At 50.2% G+C, this 12,493-nt stretch overlaps 1 protein-coding gene across 1 annotated transcript; it reads left to right on the plus strand.

Annotated features, from left to right (window-relative positions):
* The first annotated feature begins 3,832 nt into the window (after positions 1–3,832).
* Positions 3,833–10,990, plus strand: OCSTAMP (osteoclast stimulatory transmembrane protein). Its single transcript, XM_004430544.3, has 3 exons — positions 3,833–3,936; positions 6,427–7,429; positions 10,139–10,990. The coding sequence occupies exons 1-3, from the start codon at positions 3,893–3,895 to the stop codon at positions 10,619–10,621; spliced, it is 1,530 nt and encodes a 509-aa protein (XP_004430601.2). The 5' UTR covers positions 3,833–3,892; the 3' UTR covers positions 10,622–10,990.
* Positions 10,991–12,493: the final 1,503 nt, after the last annotated feature.

Below are 12,493 nucleotides of genomic sequence, written 5' to 3' on the forward strand. Positions count from 1 at the left end.
CCTCCTCTCCTCCCTCCCTCAGCTCTCCTGCTGGGGCTCCACACTGGCCAAATCCAGCTGTACTGGTCAGCGTTCTGCAGAGAAACAAACCAACAGGGTGTGTGTATACGGAGAGAGTTGCAATTTGAATCCAAAGGCAGTCTGCTGGCAGAATTCCCTCTTGCTCAGGAGAAGTCAGTCTTTTGTTCTATTCAGGCCTTCAACTAATTAGATGAGGCCCACCACTCTATGGAGGGCAATTTGCTTTACTCAAACTCCATCGATCTAAGTGTAAATCTCATTCAAAAACACCCTCACAGAAACATCTAGAATAATTTTTGACCGAATATCTGGGCCCAGCCAAGGTGACACATAAAATTCACCATCACACCAACAGAAGCCAGAATGCAAGAGAGTCCTTTGATGCAGTCCCCCCAGGTCCAGCTCGTGGGGCACAAGGCAAGGGGAGAATGGTAGAGACTGGGTCGGGAGAGGCAAACTGAGGAGATGTGGCCTGGAAGATTTAGACCAAATCAGAGCTTGTGATCCAGTGGTCCCCAGGTCTGCATCCAGCCCACTGTCAGGTTTTGTTTTGCTTCCCCCACAATGAATTTTAAACTATCAATTGATCGCTGATATTTAAAATTCAGGAGATTTCACATTAAAACCTGGACTTATGCTTCTCTTGGAAAAGCAAATACCAGAAGATCTGGCAATAGGGGACCCTCCTTGCTACCTGGCAACAATTGTTTGGAGTTGAGCAGAGGTGGTGGGAGAACTTAAGTTGAAGTGTGAACTCTCTTTTTTGCCACGGTCCCCATCACTCCTTAATGTTTACCCTGGCTCGCTTCATTTGACTCTGTCACCTTCCTGGCCTCTGAAGGCATTTGATTCTATGACTCCTGAGCTACATGATCTGGAAGGTCCATTTCAGTGTTAGTGGTCACAGGTTCTAATGGCCTAGAGCAGCCCTACACAGTAGAACTTTCTGAGATGATGGAAATGGCTTGTATCTGCCTTGTCCCATAGAGTAGCCACCTGCTCTGTGTGGCTATTGAACACTTGAAATGTGGCCGGTCCAAATTGAGATCTGCCCTAAGTATAAAACACACACCAGATTTTAAAAACTGAGCATGAAAAATATGAATGTAAAATATCCCATTAATAATTTTTTATATTAATTACATGTTGAAAGGATAATAATTTGGATATATTAGGTTAAATAGAATAGTAAAATTAATTTCACTTTTTTTTGTGGCTCCTAGAAAATGTTAAATTACGTATATGGCTCATACTCCGTTTCTATTAGATAACACTGCCTGTGTGATAAGATTCTCACCACCTCTCCACATTCTCAGACTGACTGGACAGCGGCGACATTCTACACCCACAGGCTGTGAAATTCAGTGACTCTAATATTCTACGGATCTTTGATTATGATTCTAGATCTGAAATTTCCCACTTCCTCTTCTGTTCTGTCTTATGGCTCTGAATCTTCCACCCAGAAATTCCCCTCCACAGAGCTGATTCTATTTTTGATGATTCAGAAGCCCCTTCCGGATGCTGTGGGCCCTGGAGTCAGGCCAGCCATATACAGGCAGAAGCAACTGCCTACATGTGCTGAGAAAAGCCAAGAATATCTTCTGCTCCTCCCCTCTGTGTTTCCCCATCCTCCCAAGTGTTACACATCCACCAGAGGCCTTCAGGAAATGACCAGCATGGTCCTTAACCAATCAGCTCCCTGGTGCAAGTGCAGAAACTGGGCGAATGCTGGTGTCTTCCAGGACCGCTGCCCTCTGACCAGCACAATGCCCCATGGTTTCCTATGTGATGGGACCTGGCCTTGTGGGCGTCACAGAGCCTGTACAATCAGGTCTGAGCAGCCTGGGGCTCACTCAGCCCAGGTCAGAGGGAGCAGGGTGGGAGCGTTTATCTATTGTTTACTGGGCATCTACATACATTATCTCATCGAATCCTCAACAATCTTAAGAACTAGGTACTAGTGTTCTCATTATAGCAGAGTATACACAAGTTCAGAGAGGGACAGTGTCTTGCCCAAGGTTACACAGCACAGTCAGTGGCAAAGCTGACGTTCAAGCACAGATCTGCTGCCTCCAGCCCGGGATCCCTGTGGTTCAGAGGAACAGCTATCAGTCCCTCTGAGGCTTCTGCAGAGGTTGTCAACTGGTGGCCCTCACTGGCTTTGGCCCACAGACCTGTCAAGGTTGGCCTGCACAGTGGTCTTTCATTTTTTTTAAATGCTGGCTTTAGAAACTTGGAGACTGTTACATAAAAATGGGAATGACTGGCAGCTTTGGAAAATCTAGTAATGTTGGGCCCCATTTCCAAGGGGTTTTAACCCTCAGCTGGAGCGGAGTAGAAGCTGCCCTTTTCGAAGGGGTCTACACGTGGCTGCTCACCGCTGTTTCCCTCTGGCCGGCTCTGCCCCTTCCCTCAGCTGGCCCGCCCCAGCAGGTGCGTGCGTTTCCTGCTCCTGGTCTGCTCTGCGTGCCCAGTTCTTGGTGGACTTGGAGCCTGGCCTGGCGCCCAGAGGGGCTCGTGACCTGGGAAGGGTGTTAGGCCCTCTGAGGGCCCAGGTGTCTCATTCAGCTGTGTGACTATGAGAATGTCACTTCCCTTATCCGGGCTGCAGATACCTCCTTCAGGCCTGAGCAAGCGACCCAGGCAATATGTCCTTATAAGGGAAAAGGACGGGGAGTCTGGAATACCACCTAGGTGTGCCCCCCTCCCCTGTCCATCCTGCAGGGTCGGGGGCTGGAGGCTCAGGAGAGGCCTAGTCCTGCTGGCTGTGATGGGGCACAGAGACGCTGGAGGAGAAGTGTCTGCTTTCCAGGTAGGGACTGGCTTTCAGAACAGCCTGTAAGTTACCTGCAGGGCCATGATTGCAGCAGAGTGCATGGAGGGAATGCACATTTATTGAGTTCCTGCCCTTGGCAAAGCCAGATGTATCACAAAGTCATCATGAGTCTTGTGAATTCTTCTCTCCACACCAGTAGAGCCCAGTGGCTGACCAGTGGACTCTGGGGCAGGACTGTTGGGTATAATCACGGCTCTACCTCTTTCTAGCTAAGTGGCTTGGTTAAAGGACTTAACTCTCTGGGTCTCAGTTTTCTGAACTGAAGAATGGAAATAATAACAGTTCCCACCACAAAGGGTCGTTGGAAGTAAGGACTCAGCGAATTCGAATAGAAACTGTTTAGAAGGATGCCTGATTCACAGCAAGTGCTCAATAAATGTTAACTGTTATTATCACTCATCTTTTTTTAGAGGAGGAAACTGAGCTGAGAGAGATGAGGGCACCCGCCCAAGCTAGGGGGGGACAAAGCTGTGATTTGAAGCGAGGTCCATGTCGGGCTAAAGACAGGAGGAGCTGGGGAGGGAGACCAGAGCCACTCATGACTGGACAAGAGTCTTAGCAGGTCCAGTGGTCTCCTGTGGGTTCCCACCCGCTAGGAGCTGGGATCAGGCTCCTCTTGGGGCACATTACTGTGGAGGGGGAGGGAAAAGGGGAGCCTGCAGAGTCCTAGTCCCAGTACCACCACTGATGAGCTGTATGACTTGTCGTTTTCCTCCTCTAAAATGGCGCTAAATCCCCCCTTCTGCTCTCAGGATTAGAGATGTTGCTGGGAAAAGGCTCTGTTTCTCTCCTCCCACACCTTCCACCCACTCCTGTCTGCCTGCCCTGCCGCAGAGGATGAGGCAGCTTGCCCAGCCCCCAGGGAGGTGGGCCCAGGCAGGGCGGGGCAAGGTGACCAGGAGGGCTTGATTAAGGGCAGAAAAGCAGAAGTGACAGGGTTTCCCAAGTCCTAGAGGACGCAATTCCCCCTACTTCCTCTCCACCTACCATCGCTGTCTGAGTCCATCTGCCAGGATCGGCTGCTATTCGGGGAGCATGAGAGCCCTCCAGGGGACAGCTGAGCGCCTCGTCAGGACCGGGTAGGTCTGGGGACTTCGGACACAGGGAGCCACAGGCAAACGGTCAGTGGTCAGGCTTGATGGTAAGCCTAGGTCTCAAGCGCTGCCATTCCCCGGCTGTGTGTCTTTGGGTAAATCCTTACCTCTTTGAGCCTCAGTTTCCCCATCTGTGGAAGGAGAGTAATAATAATGTCTATAAGACTGTTGTGGGAGCTGAATGAGAAAATGCATGCATAGGGCTTGCTATTGTGCTCAGCCCACAGTAAACACTCAATACATGGCAGCTAGTGTCCTTATAACGATAAGGCCATAATTCATCATCTCTAACCTCAAGTGGGTCCTCGATGCTGCCCAGCACCTGTGTCATTTCCCTAATTCACTTACTCTCCCACTTTTCCGGAGAACTATTTTTTACCTTCTCCTTCATCTTCAAGCCTCTGTCACCTCCTCCAGCATCCTCACCATCAGGGCTGCCCTCACATCCTGCTACCCTGAGCAAACAGAAGCCAACACGCTAGGGGCCGGCCCGGTGGTGCAAGCGGTTAAGTGCACGCACTCTGCTGCGGCGGCCCGGGGTTTGCCGGTTCAGAGCCCGGGCACACACCGATGCACCGCTTGTCAAGCCATGCTGTGGCGGCGTCCCATATAAAGTGGAGGAAGATGGGCATGGATGTTAGCCCAGGGCCAGTCTTCCTCAGCAAAACGAGGAGGATTGGCAGATGTTAGCTCAGGGCTGATCTTCCTCACACACACAAAAAAAAGCCAACACGCTAGAGTCAATAAATATTTATGGAGCACCTACTACGTGTTAGACGCTAATCTAGGCACTTGGGATATACCAGCGATCCAAAGGGACCAAGTCTCTGCCTGTGGAGTTGATGCTCTAGTGACAGATAATAGCTGATATTACTATGGTAATGTACTTAACTATGTGCTAGACACAAGATGACCCTATGGGGTACTACTTTTATTGCACCATTTTACAGATGAGAAAACTGAGGCACAGAAAGGTTAAGAAACTTGACCAAGGTCACACAGCTGGTGAATGGTGAAGTGGGGATTTGAACCCAGGCAGTCTGGAGGTCACACCCTTAACCGTTGCTCTGTTCTGTGTACGTCAGATGATATGGATATATAAGTGCCCATACTTTGCTTGCCCATTCACCGTCTTCTGTACCCATTTCCTCTGCCTTACCACCTGCTCTTAAGGATGAACAGCCCCCACTTCATTCTAAGACCAGCCCCACCTTTTGCACTCTTGGTCTCGGCCCCTGCCACCCACGGAAGGATATTTCTCCAGCGAGCCACCCCTTTGTCAATGTCCCCTCTTGATTGGATCTCCCATCTGAAACCTGCTAGAGTTTCTCTCGTCTTAAACGAACTCTCCTGGTCCCATTTCCCCATCTGCCCCTCCGGTCCTCTGCTCCTTTACTGCAAAAATGCCTTGAGGGAGTTGTCTGCACTCCTGTCTCACGTTCTTCTCCTTCTGGTCTCTCCTGAGCCCACTCTGGTTAGGTTTTGGCCCAACATGCCATCAAGCTACCCTTGTCCAGGTCACCCCTACGCGGCTAAATCCAATGGTCATTGCTCAGTCCTTGTCTTTCTTATCCATCAGCAGCATTTGACATGTTTGATCTCTCCCTTCTTGAAATGTTTTCTTTACTTGGCTTCCCAAGCACCACGTTGTCTGGTTTCTCAGACTCCTTCACTGGTTCCTCCTCACATCCCAACCTGTTAACCCTGGAGTGCGAGGGCTGGGTCTTTGGCTCTCTTTCCTCCCCGTCAGCACACTGTCCTGAGAACCTCATCCGCTGTCCTCTGCTGGCCCTGTCACTCCCTAGTGTAAACTCTTGAGTGCGGGATTCTCCTCTGTGTTGTTCATTCCTGTCTCTGCAACGGCTAGCACATAGTAGTTGCTTAATAAACATTTGTTGTGTGACTAAATATAAGGACAATAGGGTAGAAAAGTTCCTCAGAGGTCAATTGATCCACTCTCCTCCCACTCTCCCCCCCTACAAATTACAGAGGAGACACTCAGGTCCGCAAAGAGGGAAAGTCCAGGGTCACGTAGTGAGTCAACCAAGACTAAGAATTCAAGTGAAATAGTGTCTCTCTCTCTCTCCTTGTTTCTCTCTCTCCATCTCTATTTCATCTGTACTTCTTTCTCCACGACTCCATCATTCCCTTGGGCCAGTTGCCTTCACAAAACCAGAATTATGTACACAAGCAGCCCAGACATCCATCCCCACGTCCCCAGGAACTGCATGGAAACTGGGCTCTTCCCTGACAACTCCAATGAGAATAATCCTGGGGAAGGCTCTGATTGGTTCAGTTTGGGTCATGTGGGTTTGGGGTGGGTTACTCTGATTGGCCCACCTGGGAAGAGTGCCCACCCCTGTGGCTAAAGGGGTGGAGCCTGTTAGCAGCTGAAGGGTTTGCGGGGCAGGGACAATGGGCAGACAACCACCCCCCACCCTCTTGATAGACTTTCCCCAATTTCCTTGTGTGCAGGTGGAGATTCTGGCTCTTGGGGCTCTGCAAGGCCCTTGCCCTGCTGCAGGCTGCCTGGGTTGCCTTCTCTCGGCCTGTCCCAGCCAGCTGTGGCCAGCTGCTGACCCAGCTCCTCCTGTGCGGTTCCCTGGCCACTGCTGCCGCAAGTCTGGCCCACCACTGGCTGGTGTCCTCGCTACTTTATCCTCTGGGGCCCTCGGCCCTGGTGGCCACTGTCTGTGGCCTGCTGGTCTTCCTGGGTCTGGGCCTGGTGCGCCCAGCTCGCTGCCTGTTTGCACTCAGCGTGCCCACCCTGGGCACGGAGCAGGGCCGCCGCCTGCTCCTCTCCTGGAGTGCTGCCACCCTAGCTGTCGCCGTGGTGCCCAACGTCTTGGCCAACATGGGCGCGGCTGGGCAGGTGCTGAGGTGTGTCACCGAAGGCTCCCTGGAGAGTCTGCTCAACACCACTCAACAGCTGCACGCCGCGTCCAGGGCTCTGGGCCCCAACAGCCAGGCGAGCAGCCAGGGCCTGACGCTCCAGGCCCAGGGCAATGGCTCTGCCTTCCGGCTTCACATGCTCAGGGTCACTCAGCAGGTCCTGGAGGACTTCTCTGGCCTGGAGTCCCTGGCCCGGGCGGCAGCACTGGGGACCCAGCGGGTGGTCACAGGGCTGTTTCTGCTGGGCCTCCTGGTGGACTCGGCCTGGTACCTCCATCGCTACCTGACTGACCTGCGGTTTGATAACATCTATGCTACTCGGCAGCTGGCTCAGCAGCTGGCAGAGTCCCAGGCCACACACCTGGTGGCCTCCCCGCCAGCCTGGCTGCTCAGGGCGGCCCGGCCGAGGCTGTCCCAGGGGGAGCTGCTGAGCTGTCTCCTGAGGCTGGGGCTGCTCACCCTGCTCCTGGTGGCCACAGCTGTGACGGTGGCCACGGACCACGTGGTCTTCCTCCTGGCGCAGGCAGCCGTGGACTGGGCTCAGAAGCTGCCCGCTGTGCCCATCACGCTCACAGTCAAGTACGACGTAAGTGCGGTGATGGGGAGACCGGCATAGAATCATCTCCTCGAGGGAAGGGGTGGGGTGTGTTAAACACTTGATTCGCAATTGAATTTGGCCTGCCTTCAGGTCATAGCCCTTGGGTAAGCTGTGGGACCCTGGGGCATCCGCAGGTGAACTCATTTAATTCTCACAACAGCCAGATGCAGTTGGTTCTGTTTTCACCCCTTATTGCAGGTGAGGATACTGATACCCAGAGACATTAAAATAGTTTGCCCCCCAAGGTCACTCTGTTCACAGTGGCAGCCTGTCCTCACCTCATTTTCCTCTCTTGTACAAACTAGATCAATCCTCCTTACCCTACAAGGTTACCCTACAAGTCTCAAAACGTTATAGTCTCTAGAAGGACCTAGCAAGCTCCATGCTACCTAAGACATGGTTAACAAATACTGGCTATTATTAATAGCTCACATCTATGTATATCAGGCGGGGAGGGCTTAGGAATAGTCTAGACCAGGGATCCACCAACTGCGGCCCACAGGCCAAATTCTGCCTGCTTCCTGTTTTTGTAAATTAAGTTTTATTGGGACACAGCCACCCCATTTATTTACGTATTGTCCGTGGCTGCTCTACAAGGGCAACGCTGCGTACTTGCAACAGGGATGTACGGCCTGCAAAGCCTAAAACATTTACTATTTTAATAGTAATATAAAACATATTTACTATCTATTTACTATTGAATATATTTACTAGTTCATCAAGATTTGTGGTTTTCCATCTTTTCTTTGGCCACAAATCTATTTATTTTTTATTTTTAATGGTGAGATCTCACACAAACATCCATTATATAAAACATACAATAGTGTCAGACTCTGAGCTAGTAATACTAACAGCTAATACTTATTGAGTACTTATTATATACCAGGAAAGTGTTTTTCAAACTGCATGAAATCAATTTAGGGGGTCATGGTCAGCTTTTTTTTTAATGAAACAGAATAGATTAGAAATGTATTACAGTATATTTACATGATAACGGTATGTATTTTATGAAATTTTTCTTCAATCACAATACTATCTGTGCTTGGAAGGTACTGTAAAATGCATTTCTCACTGTAGATCACAGTAAGGAAGTGTGTCAGGCCATGTCCAGTGTGTTACCTGATTTACTGTATTTCATCAGATCTAAGATGCCATTGATTGCAAGTCACGCCATTATTTAACGTATCGTTAGGAAAGAAAATGCTGCCAATTAAAACATGACACAGTGCCTTCTTATCATTTAGAATTTTATCAATTAGAATTCGTAATAGAAATCAATTAGCCTTCTTATGAATTAGAATTAGACAAAAATAGTTCACTTATTATTCAACATAGATTTATTGTAACACATCTTTCTCATGTACAGACAGCAAGAAAAATAGTGAAGTAATTTGGTGAAGGTTTTCCTAAAAGGCCGTCCCTTTCGAGCCTGACTCTTCTGAGTGACTCTGGCTGAGTTGTCAGTGTCTGTGGCTTTTCACCCAGTATTGTTCCCTGTGCCTTTAGAGCACCGGTGATGCTCCACTATCATTTCCAGCATTTTCTTCCAAGCTGCGGACACCTGCTCCGCAAGTGTTGACGCTGGCACCCTCTGATCCTCTCAGAAACGTGACTTGGCACGACTGCGGAAAGCAGTTACAAGTCATATGGATGTGAAGACATATCTTGATCTTAAAGACGTTAAAATGTGGAAAAAAAAAAAGAATCCCAGAACTGATGAAATAAGATAGCTCATTTGACTGTCACTGTGATCCTGTAAGATAGAAGTTACCATCATCGCCATTTTACCCATGAAGATCCCGAGGCTCAGAGAAGCTAGGGAACTTGCACAAATTCAACCAACCCGTAGGTGGCAGGGCTGCGCTGTGACTTTTGTGGGCCCTAGACACGTTTACTTTCATGGACTCCTTTCTCCTTAAAAAATATTAATGACAAATATACTCATATTATATAGTGAAACATATTCTTCAACTTAGAAGTTCATTCTTATTCTGATTTTAAAAGAAAATAGAACATTTTCATAATCCCCTAAAAGAACTGTGGGCCCCAGTACTACGCCTAATGGAGACGTTGGGCAGAACCTGGGCAGGACATGCGCAGAGCCAGGATCCGACCTAAGAAGTATGGCTCCAAGTTCAAATGGTTAAGCTCTGACCTCCCTCCTCTCTAGACACCACTCTTCCTCGCTCCAACATACCCCATGGAAATTGTAGAGCTTACTGCTTATGAGCAGGATACTGGGACATCCCCTGGCTGGGACTGACCCCTGTGTTGCCTACGTGTAATCCACTGTGTGACCTTAGGTTCTCCATCTTTTAAATGAGGCTCATTCTGAGCTCAGCCTCATAGAATTGTGCTTATTTGATGGAATAAAACATCTAAAGTATTCACCAAGGGTTCGGCAAAGAGTAAATGCCCACAAGCATTGATTTGTTTTCTCTAAAGTATTCTCTTCAACGAAAATAATAATAAAAATAGCATTTGTAGGGCGCTCTTTATTCGGCAAAAAGCCCGTTTCAGGCTCCTTATCCCATTAATCCTCCTCAAACCCCAGGAGGCAGGAGTTACTTCTGTGCCCATTTTGCAGATGGGGGCAGGGAAAGTCGGACCGTCCAGCCCTGCAAGCTTCCGCAAGGTTGGGGACAGGGAAGGGGGGGAGCGTCTGTCTGTTGACCCCGCCGTTTCTCCTTTTTGAAGGCTGCGTACACCGTCCTGGGCTTCATCCCCTTCCTCTTCAACCAGCCGCCCGCGGAGAGCCCCTTCGTCTCTGCGCACAACTCCTTCCGGTGGGAGCTGCGTTTCACCGCCCGCGGCTGCCCGCTGCTGCCCGCCCGGCGCCCCCAGGCGGCCGCGCCCCTGGCCGCGGGGCTCCTGCAGCTCGGGGCGTGCTCCACGGTCCTGCTGGAGACCTACGCGCGCCGCCTGCGGCACGCCACCGCGGCGGCCTTCTTCCCGGCCCAGGAGGCGCGGAGGATGCGCCACCTCCACGCCCGGCTGCGGCAGAGATACGACAGGCGCCACGGCCAGCAGCTGCCCCTGGGGACTCCTTCCTGCGCCGGACAGCCGGGCCTGCCAGCAGGCGCCCAGCAGGGAGACACGGGCCTGCTGCACGCCGGGCCCTGGGAGGAACAGAGAGCAGTGGGGCAGAGGGCAAAGAGCTTCCGAGTCGCACAGACCTGAGTTGCAACCTTGGCCCTTCTGCTGCCTCCCTGTGTGACCCTGGGTAGGTCGCTTCGCCTCTCTGAGCCTCGGTTTCTACATCTCCATAATGACTGTATAATAACAATCGATGTGACCTACTTTCCACACGGGAATGGTAAGGATGGAATGAAGCATTGGGCATGAAAGGCCTCAATAAACAGAGAAGAACTATGCAAAGTGAAGACGAGGAAGTGCGGGGGCGGCTCACAGTTCCTCCAGGCCAGCTGGGGGTCGGTCAAGCCCCTCCTCTGCGTCAGCTGCTTTGTCCCCTAATGGAAGACAGAGAATTCGCATCACGAATGTGTCTAAATGCTCCTGGATCTTATTTATGTGCCCCTGAATCCTCTGACCTTATTTATCATAATTTAAAATTTTCTTGATTTTATAAATAAATGTATTTATTAAATCCTAAATTCGATTATGTTACGCCTTTGATTCAAATTCCTTCAGAGGTTCTCCATCTAGGATTGCCAGGTTGAGCAAATAAAAATACAAGACACTCGGTTCAATTTGAGTTTCAGATTAATATGTGTTTAGTATAAGTACATCCTTGGGACATACTTATACTAAACATACTTATACTAAACTCATATTTGTTGTTTATCTGAAATTCAGATTCAACTGGATGACCCGTACTTTATCTGGGAACTCTAACCCCATCCCCACTCCTTGGGCTTGGTATTTCCTGTTTTTCTCTCCAGATCATTCTCTGTCCTTCTCTCACCTGCCCTCTTTCCCAGGAGTCTGACCTCTGTGAATCCACCCACCTGGCTCCCTTGTGCTCTGACTTCCAGCTGGGCTCTGCCAATGGGAGGCTCCTGAAGGCGATCCTAGGTGTGAGGGGAGAGAGGGTGGAGATATTTATTCCTGCAGCCCTCTGGGCTGTAATCTGGCAGAGGTCACATTCTGTCATTCACAACCACAGCGTGTCTGGCCGCGTGGCCCCTCTCCCATGGCTACAGCTCCCCCTCCCGGATTCTGGAAGGGTATGGCTTCCACCGCTGCTAGTCCCTGAAGGGACTCCCTTAACCCAGTCCCCACCTCTGTACCTTCATTAAACTCTCTTTAGTTATCCCTTTGAGGCTATGATCTCCTTCCTGCCAGGACCCTGAGTGCTGTGCCCTGGGTCACAAAGCCCTGACTGAGCCAGCCTCTCCCTCGCTACTCTGCCCTGGCCACATGGGCTCAAGCTCCTCAGACTTTAGGCAGTTTGCACCTCAGGGCAACACCCTCGCTGTTCGCACTTCCTGGAACATTCTTCCTTCAAGTCTTGGCATGGCTGGCTTCTTTGCATCATTTGGGCATTAGCTCAAATGTCACCTCCTCAGAGAAGCCTTCCCTGACCACTCCACCTAATATTGTCCCATCCCATCTAGTTTCACTCCATCACAGGAGTCAGCGAACTACAATCGGTGGCCAAATCTGCCTGCCGCCTATTTTTGTGAACAGAGTTTTACTGGAACATTGCCGCACCTGTCGGTTTAAGTGTTGTCTCTGGCTGCCTTTGCTACGATGGCAAATTTGAGTAGTTGAGGCAGAGACTACACGACCCATAAAGCCTAAAGTATCCAGCCCTTTGAATAAAATATTTGCCAACCCCTGATCTATCATATCGTTTTATCATCCCTATAAATAGCCTTATCAATATCCGTCATTATCTTATAAATGCGCTACGATGTAAGCGCCATGCTCTCTGTCTGGCTCTCAACAGTATTTTAGCACCGAAAGCAGTGCTGGGACAGAGTAAGCGCTCAGTAAAAATTAGTTGAATGGCCAGACATGTGGAGGTAGAGTTGCACTCTCTCTGGTCTCAGCTTCTTCATGAGTCCAGATTTGGGGCTTGCAGAAGGG

Source organism: Ceratotherium simum, chromosome 21 (genome assembly GCF_057802395.1).
Source record: "Ceratotherium simum simum isolate JZ-2026a chromosome 21, ASM5780239v1, whole genome shotgun sequence".
Taxonomy (NCBI): Eukaryota; Metazoa; Chordata; class Mammalia; order Perissodactyla; family Rhinocerotidae; genus Ceratotherium; species Ceratotherium simum.